This window comes from Barbus barbus (genome assembly GCF_936440315.1).
Source record: "Barbus barbus genome assembly, chromosome: 33".
Lineage (NCBI taxonomy): Eukaryota > Metazoa > Chordata > Actinopteri > Cypriniformes > Cyprinidae > Barbus > Barbus barbus.
In genome coordinates, this window is record NC_136761.1 from 1,242,307 (window position 1) to 1,261,009 (window position 18,703).

General features: G+C 37.3%; 2 protein-coding genes across 3 annotated transcripts in view; both read right to left on the reverse strand.

Annotated features, from left to right (window-relative positions):
* Window positions 1-1,661: 1,661 nt before the first annotated feature.
* Window positions 1,662-10,873, reverse strand: LOC306853090 (calnexin-like). Its single transcript, XM_079390272.1, has 11 exons — window positions 10,743-10,873; window positions 10,577-10,647; window positions 9,588-9,646; window positions 9,230-9,371; window positions 9,064-9,145; window positions 8,009-8,201; window positions 7,657-7,834; window positions 3,675-3,828; window positions 3,329-3,448; window positions 2,010-2,109; window positions 1,662-1,946 (listed from the first exon to the last, which is right to left on the reverse strand). The coding sequence occupies exons 1-11, from the start codon at window positions 10,803-10,805 to the stop codon at window positions 1,864-1,866; spliced, it is 1,245 nt and encodes a 414-aa protein (XP_079246398.1). The 5' UTR covers window positions 10,806-10,873; the 3' UTR covers window positions 1,662-1,863.
* A 1,296-nt stretch (window positions 10,874-12,169) lies between these two features.
* Window positions 12,170-18,703, reverse strand: part of LOC306852971 (ribosomal protein S6 kinase alpha-6-like) — a 31,501-nt gene continuing 24,967 nt past the window's right edge. The window contains exons 18-22 of one of the 2 annotated variants that reach the window (XM_079390106.1): window positions 17,038-17,199; window positions 16,886-16,962; window positions 15,432-15,549; window positions 15,091-15,231; window positions 12,170-14,131 (exon numbers count right to left, since the gene is read on the reverse strand). In XM_079390106.1, the coding sequence (XP_079246232.1) occupies window positions 14,003-14,131; window positions 15,091-15,231; window positions 15,432-15,549; window positions 16,886-16,962; window positions 17,038-17,199 (627 nt within the window). In that variant the 3' untranslated portion in view covers window positions 12,170-14,002. The remainder of the gene's footprint in view (window positions 14,132-15,090; window positions 15,232-15,431; window positions 15,550-16,885; window positions 16,963-17,037; window positions 17,200-18,703) is intronic. The other variant, XM_079390107.1, reaches the window with a different exon arrangement.

Consider the following 18,703-nt stretch of genomic DNA (forward strand, 5'->3'; position numbering starts at 1 on the left):
CTGGATGAGCAGAAATGTCTTATTGCTTAACTCTTTCCCCACCAAACACAGAATTGTCCAGGTTTCTGTGTTCTCTCTGTTATACGCTACGGGGCGCAAGTACATCTCCTGAACGAGTCCAGAATGTCCCGATCAAAAACACAGGCCAGGAAGACGCAGAAACGTGCGATCTCATATGTAAGCATATGCATATGAAAAATAATGCAATCATCAACACTAACCGCATATAAATGAAAACGGTCTAATGTTTCAGAGTGAAACGTGGATCCAGAAAGTATTAAAGGCCTGTGAAACTTTGGGAGACTGATGGAAGCCATCCACTGCATCTTTGCTTTGATAATATTACTGAATATGATCCAGATGTAGTATTTGATAAAAATGCTATTTTCTCAGCTTTTTGCTCAAAATGTTGCTTTTTATGAAACCTACCTACATTCAAGTGATAATAAAAAAGAATGCTTGAAGCTAGAATAAAACTTAATTTGTTTAAAGTAGAGGCTCTGTTCTTTATTTTGATGCATTGCATGTGCTGGCAGTGGCTGGCAGCTTTTTTCAAAAACGCTGGTGGGGAAAGAGTTAATTCACAGAAACCAGAGGTGTTAATTATTGAACTAAAAGTCTCCATATGTAATAAACTAAAATACTAACTCTTGATGTCTGCTCAGTCAGGCCTTAGGAACCTGCTACTGGATAGATATTTGTCATTTGAAAGCCACATTTCTAGCATTTATAAAACCGTTTTTTCTATCTTAACTCTTTCCCCTCCAACGTTTTTTTTTTTTTAAGTTGCCAGTCACACCAGAATGTTTTATTTTTTCACAAAGTTTTCATGACCCCCAGAATATTTGTTGTATGAATATCTGAACATGCAGTGAGTCGAAAGAAAGAACAGCCTTCGCTTTTAAACAAAGCCCATTTTATCCTAGTTTCATGCTATATTTTTCATGCAGTCTTAAAGTGTTTCACCAATGCCTTTCTTTCATAATTTTGTCATCTTTATTTAAAAATATATAAAAATTTTGTCTTCAGAGGCTATTTTTAACCCCCAAAATGTTCTTGTGTTTTTAGAAATCAGAATAAAGCACGAGTGCATGAAGTGAAGAATCATTAACATCATAACATGACAAGAAAGCACATTTTCCTCTAAATTCACATTACTGTAATGACCAGCTGACCAAAAGGATTCAGTCACTAAACATCAAACATATCAAAAAATAATTTTAGACCATAGGCAATTAGGATGTCTGAATATATTAATGAAATATATAAATGCACAGAATTTGAAAATTATTTCAATCACTTTATGTAACACATTTCACACTGTGCACTTGTTCAAATAATATATATATATATAGTGCAGGCCAGGGAACATTCAAACCCTACAGGTATAATTCAAATATACCTGTAGGGTTTGGCTATTTTGATAACGGAGTGTATATTAGAGTAAGATTAAAAAAAAAAAAAAAAAAGTAAGCAACGAAAATAACCATGTTTTTTGCACTGTAGAAAATTCAAATCAACTGCTTTGTTGAACAATAAAAATAACAAATTTTATAAACAATAAAATACCACATAGATGGTATTTAAGACTTTGTAATACAATTTAAGATATTTAAGACCTTCAATTTTGGGGAAAAAAATTATTTAAGACAATAAATTCTACCATAATATATAAATATTTATTAGTTATATTGAGTTTTTGTTCACATTACAGAAACGAGAACGGGATTGTTTTTCAATTGCAGTAATGAGAGATTTAGGTCAATGTTTAACTGTCATGAACATGTCAGAATGTCAAACATCTTATCCGTGCTTCTTTATGCAAACTAGAGTTTGGTTTGATGTGATCTGCGTCTCTGATGCTCACAGGTCTCCTGTCACCTGTGTGTTTCTCAGCGCTCTCCTGACGGCTCTGTGTTCAGCCTCCGCTGCTGCTGGAGTCACACCTGAAACACAAACACAGACGTGAGGTCAGGACCAGAGCTCAGTGTAGAGCAGCAGCATCTCACCTTCATCACGAGCGACGTCTTCCTCACGGTCCTGACGCGCGTCCGCCTGAGCCTCGTCGGTCTTCTTATAGTAATAATCCTGATCCGGAGGACCGAACCGCTGAAACACACACAATAAACTATCACTATCATATATACTATCACTAGATTTACAGCGCTGGCCATAATGATAAGAACACTAGTATTATCAGCAGCTAAAAATGGTGTTAAGTCAGTTATTTTCTATCTTTTGCTGTAGTGTGTCTGTAGGAAATATCAGTTTACATTTCCAAACATTCATTTAGCCATTAATTGTAATAATCCAGTGAGATGTTTGAGATCTGATCTGATCATCATCAGTCTGTCTGGAATGAGATGAAGAAACAGAACAAACTGAGACTAAATCCAGAAGAACTGTGTCTCTGCTTCAAGAAACCTCCTGTAAAGCTCCTGAGAAACTCTGCTCAGGTGCACCGAGGACAAAAGCTGCTTTAAACAAAGGATGCTCACAACATCTGTGTCCCTGGAGCACAGAAGCAGTCTTAAGTCTCTGGGGTATATTTGTAGAAATAGACAACAATACATTGTATGGGTCAAAATTATACATTTCTCTTTTATGCCAAAAATCATTAGGATATTAAGATCATGTTCCATGAAAATATTTAGTAAATTTCCTACCGTAAATATATCAAAACTTCATTTTTGATTAGTAATATGCATTGCTAAGAACTTCATTTGAACAACTTTAAAGGAGATTTTCTCAATATTTAGATTTTTTTGCTCCCTCAGATTCCAGATTTCCAAATAGTTGTATCTCAGACTAATATTGTCCTATCATAACAAACCATACATCAATGGAAAGATTATTTATTCAGATGATGATGACGTATAAATCTCAATTTCGAAAAATCGACTCTTATGACTGGTTTTGTGGTCCAGGGTCACAAATATTGATTTAATTTAGTTAATAGAAGTTAATTGATAAAGCAAATCTAATTATGGCATTATTTTTGACAGCATCGTCATTTCACAGCACTTTTACACGAGTGCCTAAATCTTTTAACAGCACTGTATCTTTGCAGGAGGTTTCTTGAAGCAGAGACACAGTTCTTCTGGATTGAGTCTCAGTTTGTTCTGTTTCTTCATGTCATTCCAGACAGACTGATGATGATCAGATCAGATCTCAAACATCTCACTGGATTATTATAATTAATGGCTAAAACTGATATTTCCTACAGACACACTAAAGCAAAAGATAGAAATAACTGACTCGAAACCATTTTTTAGCTGCTGGAGATACTAGTGTTCTAATCCTTTTGCCTACCACTTTATATATTTACCTTATTAGGCCACATGAGGCTGACAAAGAGGATGATGGGAAGGCCCACGGTGACGACATAAACACCCCAGAGCCACGGCCTCTTCACCGTCGCCATCAGCAGCTTTTCAATCACTCCAGGCTACAAGAGGACGATGTGAAATACAGGAGATGTGCTCAGTGTGCTGCTATTGATCTACAAACACATTTCAGAGTCAAATTCTCTTGACTGTATACGATAAAGAGTGTTATGTCCTGGACCTGGTCACCATTTCTTCAGTCTGCCTTCACTAGATGGTTTTATAAGGATGTGTCAGTGAATGCATTAGTTTGTTCCAGCTAAAGCAGACGGGCGATGCTGATCTTACGGTCTTTCTCTGGCCCCACGTGTCTTCCGTCCAGCGCCGGGCTTCTTCCAGACTGTCAGAGAGTAAGATGTTGTCGAACATCACATCTGCAGTGAAGGACCACAGCTCAAACCCCACGGCAGAAACAGGGCTCATGATGAACGGCTCGTCTGAACTAATACCAGGAAACAAACACAGATAAACTTGAGTACACACCGCTAACACAAGAGAAGAGAGATCACACACAGATGACACTAGAGTTCACAGATCGTACAAACAACATCAAAATCCCCAAAAACAGCGCCTTTAGCTGGATCCTGTTATCTGGAAATAGCTTCTTATTAGTATTATTGATACTAGATTTGATTGGGAATTGAATTGTTCTGAATTTTCACAAATAAAATTAATTGTTGATTTCAAACTGAATTAAAAACTTATATGAATCAAATAATAAATCATAAAGACTTCACATATGGCACGTTGACATACTCATATCAAATGTGTTAAAGGGATAGTTCAGTCAAAAATGAAAATCAGCCCATATTTTACTCATCCTCAAGGCATCCTAGATGTATATGACTTTCTTCTTTCAGACGAATCCAATCAGAGTTATATTTAAAAACATCCTGGCTCTTCCCAGCTTGTGAGATTTTTGCCCAAAAAAGTGCGTCTATGCATCATAAAAGTGCCTCACACGGCTCTGGGAGGTTAATAAAGGCCTTCTGAAGCGAACTGATGCGTTTGCGTTAGAATAATATCCATATTTAAAGCTTTATAAATCATAATCTCTAGCTTCTGCTAACTGTCGCACATGAGTGGCGTTCAGCGGATGACGTAACACATCGATGTAGCATAAACTCCGGTGAGAAAACGCTAGTCTCACGACAACCACGCTTTGTTGACACAGTTAGCGGAAGCTAGAGATTATGGTTTATATAGTTTTAAATATGGATATTTCTCTTATAAAAACACATTGATTCACTACAGGAGGCCTTTATTCTCGCTGTTTTAGGACTGTCCTGGATAAATAAACATGACAGTAGGTGGCAGCAGGTGCGTAAGTGATTTATTGAATGATTCATTCAGAATGGCTGATTCTTTGTGAAACAGAGCAAGTGGCTGTCTTTATGAATGGATCATTGAATCAAATGATTTGTTCAAAAACAGATTCATTTTAGGGCTGGGTGATATTGAAAAAGTCATTGCAGTATTTTTGGGATGAATGACGATATATAATATGTATATCTCTGTATTTTCTACAAAGTGGAATAACTGTTTACTTGCAAGTCAATCACCTTTATTGAAACAAAAAAAAAGGGTTCTCCCCATCTGCACAAACAAACATACATTAACTACATTAAATAAAATAGATCTGCAAAAACAACTGATTCAGTTAAATAGAGTACAATTCCTCCTGCTTAACTAAATAAACAGCTCTGTTGTGCAAATAACAACAGAACCGTAGAAAACTACTTTTTCAGAACAATTAGGTTATTATTGAGGTAACATATATATAGTATCTCTTACAGCTTTTGTGATTATTAGGAAACTAGGAGATTTCTCTTAGCCTGGAAAGAGTGTTTCGTGTTCCTCTCAGCATTTGAGAGGATCGGTGTCACTCTCTACATTCACTGACAGCAAGCAGTTTCAGTTTCAGTTTCAGTTGCCTCCTCTTCTTGTCAGTACTGATTGCCGATTGAAGAAGCTTGCCAGTGATGATGACTTCTTTGCTGTTGGTGGCTTTATTGCTACTTGGTCTGTAGGTAATGCTGTGTTTGTCCCTGAGCCGTGGATCCACAAGTGAGGCCATGTCCAACAGCTCACTAGTTGCTGGGTCAGTGTACTTGGCATTAAGGTAATCAACAATGCAGCTTTTGGCTGATTTGCACAGCTCTCTGTCGCCCTCTTCATGTGTCAGGAGACTTGTGTTGAAAAGGTGCAGTTCAGGTCTGACATATGAGATGTGAGTGATGAAACGACTACACGCTTACATGTTGCTTTAACATTTTCAATACACTTTCAACTCTAGGTGGTTATTACTGCAAACAATCATTTTACTGAGCATAATATGCATCACAATTCTTTCCAAATCAAATACAAACATGGCTCTCACCAGTGGGCAGATGAAGTCGGTGACCAAAGCACTGCATCCTCAGCCACTTCTTCAGCTCTGCTATGATAACGTGGCTTCATTGATGGTCATTATAGCCACCAGCCCCTTCTGATCGAGCTTCCGGTTCATAAGTGCATCATGTAGGGCTTCAGCTGTATGCTCCCCGGTGAGGTCTTGGGGAAAATAGCTGGTTTGGAGATACGTGGTTTTCATTTCCCAGTCTTCAATAAAATGCATTGTCAAACTCATATATGGCTGAGATGTTCTGCTGACAATATATCGGTTGATAGCATGAAATGAGCTGGTCCGAAAGCTTCTGTCTGACATCAGTGAACATCTCTGACAGGGCTTCTGTTGTGACTGGGTAACTGTTGTCTTGGATCAGTGGTTTTTGGCAGTGTTTTATAACCTCCTTGTTCCAGCAGGAACCTTATCTTTAGTGATGTGGTAAGCTATTGTAAGACATGCTGCGGTAAAAGAACTACCAACGAGCGTTGCTTTCGGACAGAAAGGTTTTCGGGCTAAACACTCATCATACCGCACTTTCTGGTGATTTTGCAAGTGGTGGAAGATTTGCTAAACAGGGCGAATTAGAGTTTGAGCGCAATTCCATAAAAGCGTTGATAGGAGGGGGAAATTCTGAGGGTGATGTTCTGACAAATTAAAGAACACAGACGCAACATCTCATTTCCATAATGACCAGCACAATCTACCAAGAGCAGTGCAAATTTCTGCCTGCTTGAAGACATACATAAGGCGTTAAATAATGGCACAAATACCAGTAATTTGACGAAGCAAACGTTAGTAAATTGTGTTGCGTGATTCATTCCATAAATATTGTGTCTGAAAGGGAAACTCCTACAAATGCATATTCAATAAAGTCAGGTGCAAAAAAACGGTCCACACCTTTTCAGTGCTAATTCTTCACTGTGAGTCTTTAGTAAATCCTGATTCCTGACTATTTTAGCATCAAAAGATGCTTTGCGCTGGTGCAAGCTCTTAGTAAATCTGCTTTTTTTGTCAAAATCGTTTTATGACATTCTTTGATCAGCTGGCTTGTTTTTGCTGCTCATCAGATCTTTTAAATCCCAACCATCTCCAAATAACTGAATCACTGTTTTTCTTTTTACTAACTAAGTCATCTTCTGCAGTGTGGACCAGCGCTGAGTCACAGGAGAACTTGTGATGGAGTGGTACGAGGTACGGTTCACGGAGTGAGACTGTGGGAGGGTCGCATCAAACTAGATGCGCTGCACAGAACGATAGATGAATGACATCAAGTCAAACACACCCCATATCGATATAAACATCCCGTATCCCATTGAATAAAAGATATCAATATACCGCCCAGCCCTAATTCATTCAGGAACGAAACACTGCAGTGTTGCTCTGTTGTTCAAACAGCACTCTTGGTTGTGTGATATTACTTAACTACATCATCTGTATATATATACAGTATATATTCATCATGCAGTGAATGCATTTGGACTCTCAAGACGTTATTTTGGTTGTTTTTTGTATCCCTAGTCCAAGGTTTGTCTTATATATACATCCTTCAGTTTGTTCTCTTAATCCATACTTTTTAGGATTTCAGAAAAAGTTGCTGAATGTTCAAACGAGGTTGTAAATATTGGTTTACTACAGAATTTAAATTTAAAAAGTGTAATCAGGGACTTTTTCTGTGACTTCATCTGTATCTAAAGATTGAAGATTATAAAAGCCACTCATTCAACCAATTCATTAATTCATACACCAATTCAGAAAAGACTAACACAGTTTCCAGGACTAAATATTGAAACACTGTATACTGTACAGCTATCACAACTCATCTTCCAGATGAATGATGTATAAATAACTCATATGTAAACATCATAACAAAGATCAGCACACCTTCCATGTTGTTCTGTCTTTGGGTCAGAAGACTGCACCCCGTCCCCCGAGGCAGGATTTGCTGAATACTCCTGCTCTTGTGTTTCGTGAGCAGATGAGGCCATGTCCTCAAACAGACTGCCTTTATTAATCAGTGTCAGGTCAACCAGGATCTCAAACCTGTTGTCAGGATACAAATCTGAAAAGAACATTTTTACTGAAACAAAACTGCAGCCAGAATGTCATTATACAAGATCAGACACTTTCAGTACAGTACACAAGAGCTGCTATTAAAACATTAGCGGTCTAGTTTATTGAAATCTAAACTTCAGATGCAAATATCACTGAACGTGAAATAAGACGGAGTACTCACTCAAAGTGTAGAGATGTGGACGCTGGTCAGTGAAATAGTCTCTGAGATCTATCTCTGGTTGTCGAGCGTGTTTCTCCTCATACGTCCCTGTGACTGGATTACGATGACGAAAGATGAAGTGTATTTTGTGTGTGCTGCCACACTTATCTGGACCGAACATGATGGTGTATGGGGTGGCGTCGCTGAACTGGCTCTAAAATCACAATCACAACACCACTAAGGCATGACTCTATCATTAACCCTCTGTGGTATGGAATTGCCATTTGGCAACAATTTATTTCTACTCATCTGAAAAAATATACAATATATTGCACTATGGGAATTAAAAGGGCGGGCCTTAAGGTAGCCAATGATGTGCTGTTTTTAATCACATCCAATCCATCGCTGTTAACCTCAACTCTTCTCAAGGAGGATTTTTTTGCAGCATCTTTGTTACGTAAATTAGATATTTTTATTCACAATTTAACTTTTTCTAACAGTTTTACTGTAAATTGAGAAAATATCAACACAATTATTTATTCTTTTCAGAAAATGAATACAGCAATATCTTACAGAAAGGCCAACAGGAAGAGTGCAGAGTGATGAGAGTGAGGATGAGTTAGCCTTCAGTGAAGGTTAGGATACGGATCTACTTATTTTGGGTTTACATAAGTTCCGACTATATACATCTATCAGATTCTACAAAAATGTGCATTTAAATAGAAAATAAATCATAATTTGAACCAAATCAACCATCTTCCACTGTGGAACAGCGTTGCCATATACAGCAATGTTTTCCTAAGTATCCCCTAAGTAATATATATATATATATATATATATATATATATATAATCTGTTTTGTATGATTTAAGCTATTTAATGCAATAAAAACTTATTTGAAAAAAATATAAATAAATCATGGTTGGAACACAGTGTATACCATAGAGGGTTAATTGTCTCTGTTGCTTTATTGTTTGCTTCATTTAATAAACTCTGATTTAAAACACTAAGCTAAACCTGTTCAAGTGCATAGCAGTATTATGTGCTGTTATTATGTGTATTATGTCAGACATTACCAAACGGAGATCGTCTGAATGAGACAGTAACTTGATGTAGGCGCCACTACAATCAACCCCCTTTTGGAAGATGACTTCATACCTGCAGATGATTTTAAAAGACGGTTTGGTCAGGTGGTTGTATTTGTGTTTGAAGGAAAGTGGCAAACTGATCCAGATGTCTTACTGTAAGCACAGAGGTCTGTCTGTGAAGTGATAGGTCTTCCGCAGGTACGCAGATATGGCGTGGTGTTTTCCAGGAGACTTGAGGACCAGGACTCTGTTTCCCAGTAATCTCACTTCTCTGGACTCCTCTATAACCCACTCTCCTGTAAAACAAAGGGCTTTCATATGACAGCTGATCTGATGAGTAACTGCGTAACAAGCAGGATAATATACAGTACAGTCATCATGTCATTAATGCATAACCTGTTAATGTGTGATCACCCTTATACATCCCTCACAAAAAACCTCACATTTGAACACTACCACACTGTTTTTGTTATAAGATCCAGTATTCACATTTATTTTCACTAAATGCATACCATTGTATTTGAGAAGTTCCAGCTGGTCATCTTTCACTGCTTTAGACAGAACCCAGTTTCTTCAGTGCAAACAAGGAACAACTGTGTTAATGATCAAACACTTCATATCTGGACATAACAGAGATTAACCTATCTAATGTACACTAAAATATGATTTATACTTATACATTGTATATTATATTTGTATGTTTTTTTCAGTGATAAACCGAAGGGTATGGAGTCAATTTAATGCCACATATATATATATATATATATATATATATATGTAAAAGAATAAAGTTTAGCAAAATAAAAATAAAGTATTGAGAGAAAAATTAAGTTTTGCAAACCGAAATAAAGAATTGCAAAAATTAAGATATAATTCATTGCAAAAATCAATGGCAGTTGTAAAAGAAGCTTATAAACTTTGATTCTATTTTATCTCTGCAACACATATTATCTATTCTCACACATACTAATTCATTTGCAACGTATTCTGTTTTGACGTGGGGGGCGGAGTCAAGAAACTGGGGCGTGTTCAGCGGGCCTGGCCACGCCCCCACAAAGCAATGTCATTATATATTGCATAGAGGGGAGGGTTTTATTTGTGCTCTTCCTCTCTGTCTCTCACTCACAGAAGTGTAATGGTCGGAGGGTGTGTTTAAGGATATTCTGCCCAAGTCACCAAAAAGGAATGCCATTCCAGAGTAATGTTCAGATTTTGATTAAAGATTACCAAGACAATTTTTTTTCAGCGGATTAACTTGCACGGATTAATTGTTAACATCAAGATTAGCAATGTGTGATAGTAAAGTAAATAAAGTCCATTTTGATTTCATGCAGACTTTAATTTTTTCTCTCAATTATTTTTATTTTGCGATTTTTATTTTTGTTTGCAATTTTTTTTTTTTGCTCGATACTTTATTTTGCAAAACTTTATTATTTTGCATATATATATATATATATATATATATGTGTGGCATTAAATTGCCTCCATAGAAGGGCCTCACCTGTCCAGCGCTCCATCAAACGCCTCCGCGAAATAAGCCTGCTCCGGTGTCGCGACGCGTCTGTACGCGTTCTGACGCGCGATTTGAACATGTTTGAAAGAAAGAAGCAGCTGTAACAATACGTTTACGTTGATTGTTCCCAGTGCAGTACACGCGTTATATTTACCTGTGCTCCGCCTCTATGAGCCACACACAAACAGAAGAAGAGCAAACGCAGGCAGCGCATCATGTGTTTCTGCAGAAGCTCAGCTCGATCAGACTACAGCTGGACCTCTGCTGATTCAGCTCAGATACTGAACAGAGCGCTTTACAGCATGCTGGACTGGTATCGTGCGCGCTCAGCTTCCTGTATTTTAAGGTTATTAAGGTGGACTTTGATCTGTGTTTTGAAACCTTGTGTCTGAAGCTGTGAGATTGTTCAGGAGTGAAGTATTAAAATAAGAAATCATTAACGAAGGGCCTTGATTTATTCATTACTCCGCTGCAGACCAACAATTATTCAGATTACACCACTGCTACCACCAGTGTCGGGCTCGTTACTCGAAGATTGTAATTTATTACTCTTTACTAGCTACTCCTTTCAGAAGTAATTACTTATTACTTTCTGGCAACAGTAATTAGTTACACTACTAGTTGCATTCACTCCTCACAGAAGTTGTAACTGTGTATCTGCCACATAAAATACTTCTAGAATGTTATTAATAACATATTTCTGCCTCATTTCACCAAAATTTCAAAAACAGCCTTGATGAGCAGAAGAGACTCCATTAATAAAAAACCAAGGTCAATTATTTATTAGGTTTATAATATAGGCCTAATGTAATCTCAAAACAAACGGAAGCATTTAAACTGATGGAATAGAATACAAAAACTGAAGCTATTAAACAAATCTGTAAGTTAAATATTTAAGAAAAACGTGAATTTCTAAACATCCCTGAAGTAGTTTGCACAATACACGTGTGTGACTGTAATTGTCTTGAGTTTTGTAATCATTCTGTGCTTATCATCCGTTATTCATTAATCAAGCCACTCTTCTTTAAAACACAATGTTTTATTTCATGTCATTGCATTAGCTCTCGATTTGAGCCATTTCATCCACAACCATTGAAGTATTGGGTTTCTGGCTTGCCCGAGCATTGCAGTTCTTTCACTTTTACTAGAATTCAATCAAATGGCTTTCGCACGGCCGCTTAGAGGGAACATTGCCTAAGATTGAGAAAACTATTTAGCATGGATGCATGTATGAATATATTTCTGGTTTCTGCTTCGTGTTGTCACACAGGCATTAAACAGGACTCTCACAAATACTGCAGAAGTGGACAGCACTCACTCTAACAGATGAACAAATCACAAGGGCTGATGTTTAATGCCACTGTAATCCTGTAATAAGAGATGAAGGAAGGATACTAACGCACAGCTTTCTCCCTCCATGGTGAAGATATGAACTTGTATAATGTTTAGATGTTTGAGAGGTCAAAAGCTTACACATCTACATCCGCTGCTCATTGTGACTGCTGATAAAACCCTTTGCTTTCATCTTGTTTGCTGATTTTGCACTCAATCTTGACTGAATGAAATCACAGAAGAAATGCATCATGTCAATAATGTTCTTTAATGTCAATATGTACATCACCTGAAAGAAAAATAAAATTTTAAAAATAAGTGAAATAAATACAATATGATACAATTTCCACAATGTCTTTAAAAAGTTTCATGGAATCATTTTTTCCCTCCATCTGGAGCAGAGAGATGCGATTTTGTGGATCCAATCTCATCTACATTCATTCACCTCATTCGATTTTATAAATATAGATCTATTTCTCCACCTTTTGCTCATGTACTTCCCATTCAACAAAAGGCAAAGAGCGGTCCGAGACGGGAACAGACGGAGGGAGAGGAGACGACCTGCCGAGCCTCAGTGCAAATGTGCTCAAGGATCCACAACACGACGAACGAGTCTATATACATCGAGCCGAAGAGACGCTAACACTGAGTGCTTCTGAGGTAATGCCATGTGGTTCTCAACACTAACGGGACAGGAAGTGGCTTACAGATGGAGAACGGTGAGAAATGCGCAGGTCATAACCGTATCGTGCCTGTTTTTAGGACCATTAAGATGCTTTAGAGCGGTAACACTTTTGACAAGTCGCCACATTTTAGATGCATTCATCCAATTCTCATCTCACCTGCTTCTCATGCACTAGAAGAATAAAACCACTTCCAGAATAAACATTCCCTGATAATTTACTCATCCCAATGTCATCCAAGATGAGAATGTCTTTCTTCAGTCACAAAGAAATTAAGGTTTTTGAGGAAACCACACCAGGATTTTTCTCCATATAGTGGACTTCAATGGTGGCCAATGATTTTAATGTCAAAAATGCAGCTTCAAAGAGCTCTACATGATCCCAGCCGAGGAATAAGGGCCTTATCTACCCAAACGATTGGCTATTTTCTGTTGTTTTTTTTATATTTATACACTTTAACCACACATGCTCGGCTAGCATTAGCTCTGTGATGCACATGCACATCTTCACACATCACGTAATCCTGCTGGACACGAGCGGTTAGTTCTTCATCTTTGAACTTCAGTTAAAGACTTCATCTCATTTTCTCCTCCAACTTTAAAATCATCTGATGTTGTTTTACCTTTTTTTGTAAAAGGCAAATGAATTTCTTTGCATGTTTGCTTTGTAAAGAAGATTGGTGCGTCACGCATGACCTTTCCAACATCAGCTAATATATATGTGCATCACAGAGCTAACACTAGGCCAAGCATGTGTGGTTAAAAAAAAAAAAAAAAAAAAAAAGTGTATAGATATGAATTTATTTCAGAAAATAACCAATCGTTTGGCTAGATAAGACCCTTATTCCTCGGCTGGGATCACAGAGCTCTTTGAAGCTACATTGAAACTGTATTTTGGACCTTGAAATCATTGAAGTCCACTATATGGAGAAAAATCCTGGAGTGTTTTCGCAACTGAAGTAAGACATGAACATCTTGGATAACATGGGGGTGAGTAAATTATCAGGGACTGTTTATTCTGGAAATGGACTTATTCTTTAATGTGGGAAAACTAAACATCATTTCACCTGTAAAGTATTCAGAAGGTTGTACTTCTTGTAGCACATACTGGAGAATTCAGCCAAAACAAATCCTGATATTCATAGGAAATGTGAGAAAAAGGGCTTGATTGTCACGAAATGTTCTTAATGGTCCTACAAACAGGCTTCCAGCACAATCTGTATGAGCTGGACATTTCTCCAGGAGATCTGTGAAGGGCAGAGCATCCGAGCGGCTCGCTAACACGGGATGGAGAGATGGAGCTGGTGTTCTTCCCTCTACCAGAGAGAAACAGAAGGGCATTTCCTTCAGACGCGGCGCTCCTGAAGAGTACAGGAACTGGAGAGGAACCGCCGAGCTCCTCAGGACATGTCTGTAGACGTCAGCTTCTTCATGCTCCTGCGCTGGGCCAGACTGGAGGCGGCCACCGGCTCCAGAACCGGCTTACACGTCTTGTGGTTCAGAGCCGAGTACGTGGCGGCCATCGCTCCCTATGAGACACACACACCACACACTCATACTCAATATGGCAACAAATTAAAATTTCCATTTCTTTTCAGGACGTTTACTCTCTCAATGTTTAACTAATCAACTTGAAAATGTGACTACAATATGATATTCAAGTAACTTTTTCTTTATTAGCCCTCTAGTTAAAGAAATTTAAACATTAATCTTATATAATTATTCATGCATTTAAAATGTTGCCGTGTAAAGGCATTTATGGCCGCTCAGCTTCATCAAACAGTCTGTATACATCTAATGCTACTTCAGATGCATCTCCTGTGTTTCCTGCTGTGGAAAGATGGAGTTTGCTGATACTGATTTCATTTAAATAGTAACAGCTCTACATTTAATTAAATGTAAGAATTTGATGTGAAAGATGACACATATTTAATAAGGTTAAAGAAAGAATGACTTTATAAACAGTGGGAAATGACAGCTGATTTTTGTTTATATATGCTGTCAATTATAGTTCTTAGAAAGAATTGGAAACAAACTGATTCGGCAGGTCACACTTGCAAAAAAATAAAAAAAATTCAGAATAGTCCAAGAAAATTGCAATTGGTGCATCTCTAAATTTCAGACATACAGTAGTAGTTCTTTACAGGTTTTTTATTTGTTAATTCTATGTAACATGGACTTGTTTGACTGTTGTCTCTTGCAAGAAACGGCAGTCTAAAAATGCAGTGCTCAAGTTAAAAAAGAAAAAGCTCATTCCCATCTTCTAGCATGTTTTTCCTATTCGCATCTTTATCATCACAAAAGCTCATTCTGTGATATGAGCGGTTAATCACGTGCACCGACATGCGGTCGGATCATTATTGTTTACTGTTATCACTAACATTGTCAGTGTCTAATTATTATGTTTGGTAATGTTTCCATTCAAAAATCACGATTCCTCGATTTCTAAAAAATAAAATCGTGGCAAAACACTGAAATCGTGGCGTACCTTGACCAGATGAGGCGCCTCGTGGCGCGTGAGCTGGAAGTGTGGGTTCTGGCTGCGGCAGGCGATCCACGAGTGTTTGAGTACCTGTTCAGCAGAGTATCGCTGGTGAGGGTCCACATGCAGCATATGAGACAGCAGATCCTGCAAACAACACCAGCTCTCAATACCTGCTCCTTCTGGGCTCCTCTGAATCCATCACAATCACCAATAAGGATTTATATAACATGCACCATAAAGGTCAAGCCAACCACTGACTGGTCGCCTGCACCAGATATACATTTTAAACCAGGAATAATGTTGAATTGTGACACGACACGAGTGCATGAGAACTCCTCTGCTACCTTTGAGGAGTCGGACACAGAGTCCCAGTTTCCTCCGCTCAGGGAGAACTTCCCACTGCCGATGCGCAGCAGGATCTCCTCCGGCGTGTCGTTGGGGCCGTTGGCGAAGGGTGTGTACCTACAGAGAAACACAGGATTCACATGCATTCTCATTCATTTAACCAAATACAGAACCTTATCTGGCTTCTTCAGAACCCAGTTCCCCTGCAATATTTATTTATTTTTTTGTTTAAAAAAATGCATCCAATCATGTACCAATATAGAAACAATTATTTATGGAACAGTTGATTTCATTTCAAATTGTTTTTTTTAAAGAAATGCACAGATTGTTCAGCGTACTGCTGTAATGTGTCAGACTGTATATTAATGCTGTAGTATTTAAATAATTGTGGCAAGAAATGCACCTCTTTTTGTTATTTTGTTACACATTTGGATTTGATGTTTTTCACTTGTTTTGTAGATGACCCAAGTTAAAATGTTTTATTAAATTAAATTCAAAATAGACAGTGATCACTCATTTCAAAATTAATATTATCAAGCATTCTTTTATTTTGATTTACAGTCTTATAAAACACACACAAACTGCAGCTATACAACAGTACTGGTTTATGAATAGACTAATGATTGATCTATATTACAAATAATATATTATTTATATATTTATTTATTAATATATTTATTATAAAGTCTATATTACAAATAAAAATAAATATTAAGTAAATAATTTGATAAAATAGTTTTGTTTCAGAAGGATGAGGAAAATCTTTAATATTTGGAGCTAGTGTAAAACTGCAGGTGCGCTGTTACTGTCGACAATATGGTGTTTATTTATTTACAATATCATTTTATTTCAAACAGATGAGAAAAATAAAGTAGGTGTATCCAAGGAGGACATTTTAGAATCATTATATGAAAATGTTAAATACAATTTATTTTATTTTTACAAAATGCAATTCATCAATTTAGTTTTTAACTGCATCTAAGAAAAAAAAAAACCCCAGCAAAGATGAATGTGATGTTATTTGCTAAATGTATTAGCACAATGTTCTCTCATGATGAAAAGAATGCTATTAACATCTCTTTTATTTAGTTTGAACAGGTAACATTTTGGAAAGGAGACCTCCGAACTCTGAAACAATTATTTTTTTTCTTTAAATCAAAACAAACAAATGAAAAACTACTCGTTTGGAAAAGCTTGGCTTTCTCTGCCACATCAAACCACAGCTGGCCTGACTGCATTCTCATTACTCATCTCCATTACTCTCCATTTTACAGCAACAATTTATTTTTCTATCTTTTTTTTTTAATCTATTCAAATCTATTTTTTTTTTTAAGAATGACCCCCATCCTTTACGCACACCCTTTCATCAGTAAAATACCAATCGACAGCTGTTTGTATAATGCATCTCTACTTCGTCAGTAAGAGAACGAAAGCTCTGCAGATGTGGACTGACCCGGCCAGCATGGTGTAGAGCAGGACTCCCAGACTCCAGATGTCACAGGCGGCGTCGTAGCCCTGCCTCATCAGCACCTGCAGCAGATCAGAGACACATGAGCGAGGGTCTGTCAGCGCAGTGCATGCACAGCCGCAGCCGCAGAGCCTCACCTCGGGAGCCACGAAGTTAGCCGTGTAGCAGGGAGTCAGCAGCAGCCCGTTGCCTCCTCGCAGCTGCTTGGCGAAGCCGAAGTCACAGATACGAATGGAGTCGGGGTTTCCTGAATCGTCCATGTAGAGGATGTTGCTGGGCTTCAGGTCCCTGTGCACCACCTGCAGGAGGAGCATCGTCACCACATCAGCGTCTGCAAACACTGCTGCTCAGGCCGGTAACTCCATAATACAAATCAACTAGACTGTCAAGAATCAGTTGAGACTTTGGTGACATCTGATAGCTCAGGATCTATGTGCTCTGAATCTGCTTAAATAGAGTGAATTTTCCCCAAATCAGTTTCACACTAGGATAGAGTATTAAAACCTCTGTCATTTACATGCACCAATACACAGTATATAATAATAATAATAAAAAAAGAAACATTAAAATGTTTTAAAGCATGCAAAATGTCACGTAGAGACTTCTGTGGACTTCTGAATATGAACTGCTTCACAAAGGCCATTAGCGTATGCTAAAACATGCCCCTTTTAGACTTGCACTGCATTCATTTACTAACTGCTTGCTTTCTTAAAAAAAAAAAAACAACACTAGCTTCTCTATTCTTTTTGTATTGTATTTGTTTTCTTTTTATTCATTATACAATTAACAACACAAAACAAGGCCTCTAACACTAGCTTGCTCTATTCTAAAATGCAAATTCAGTTAAATAAAAACAAGCAATTAAGTGCAACTGTCCTGGTTAAACCTCAAATACTCGAGTAATTCATTGAATTCCAATATATAGCTCAAGTAATGGTAGTTCTATGTATAGTGTGTTTAACAGGATTACTGTACTTTATTAACAAGGAAGCATGTGATTGTAACATCGTGTCACGTTTAGAACAACTGATCAATTGAGGATCAAAACTGCAGTTAGTTCCAGCCGCTAATCAGAATAATTACTAATAGAGTCAATCAAACTCACGACAACTCAAATCTGATTTTCTGAAATAATTTACAAATAACTTTTTTTCCTTGTAATAATTAATTTCCTGGATTATTATTATTATTATTATTATATGTAAAATAGTCAGAGTTCTTTACAATCTCAACATGCCATTTACATGATTTGTGAAGAACTGATGAGATTGAGAGATGGCAGGTGGGGGGAATGAATAATAAAAGTTAACAGTATTTTACAGTAATTATGTTAATGACTGACATATATACAACAACTTATGCTTGTAAATGAGGTCTACAGTAATCCACAACTCTGACCACCAGAGGTTTCTAATAAGTCTTAAAATTATTAATATTTTAATGCAGTCTTCCTCACCAAACTGGACATGTCTACTAGATAATATTTACAACACAGCTAGATTGCAAATTACAAATTTAACTCAGATTTTCTTCATACAAGTAAAATGCATGATTATCTCAATTTTGCCTGATAGATATATATATGTGTGATAATTACTTCACTAAACTATCATGTCCTGCAGTAATGGGAAGAAGTGCCAGAACGGTCACAAACATTTGTGATTATGATGAAAAATCAAAACAATATGCTAACAAATATCACTTAGCAATTCTGTTTTTGTACAGAAGCAGCCGACAATTCACTGGTTCATGGTGAACCTGTCCGTGCCGCGCTCCTGTTAAAGGTGAAGTGTATGGTGAAGG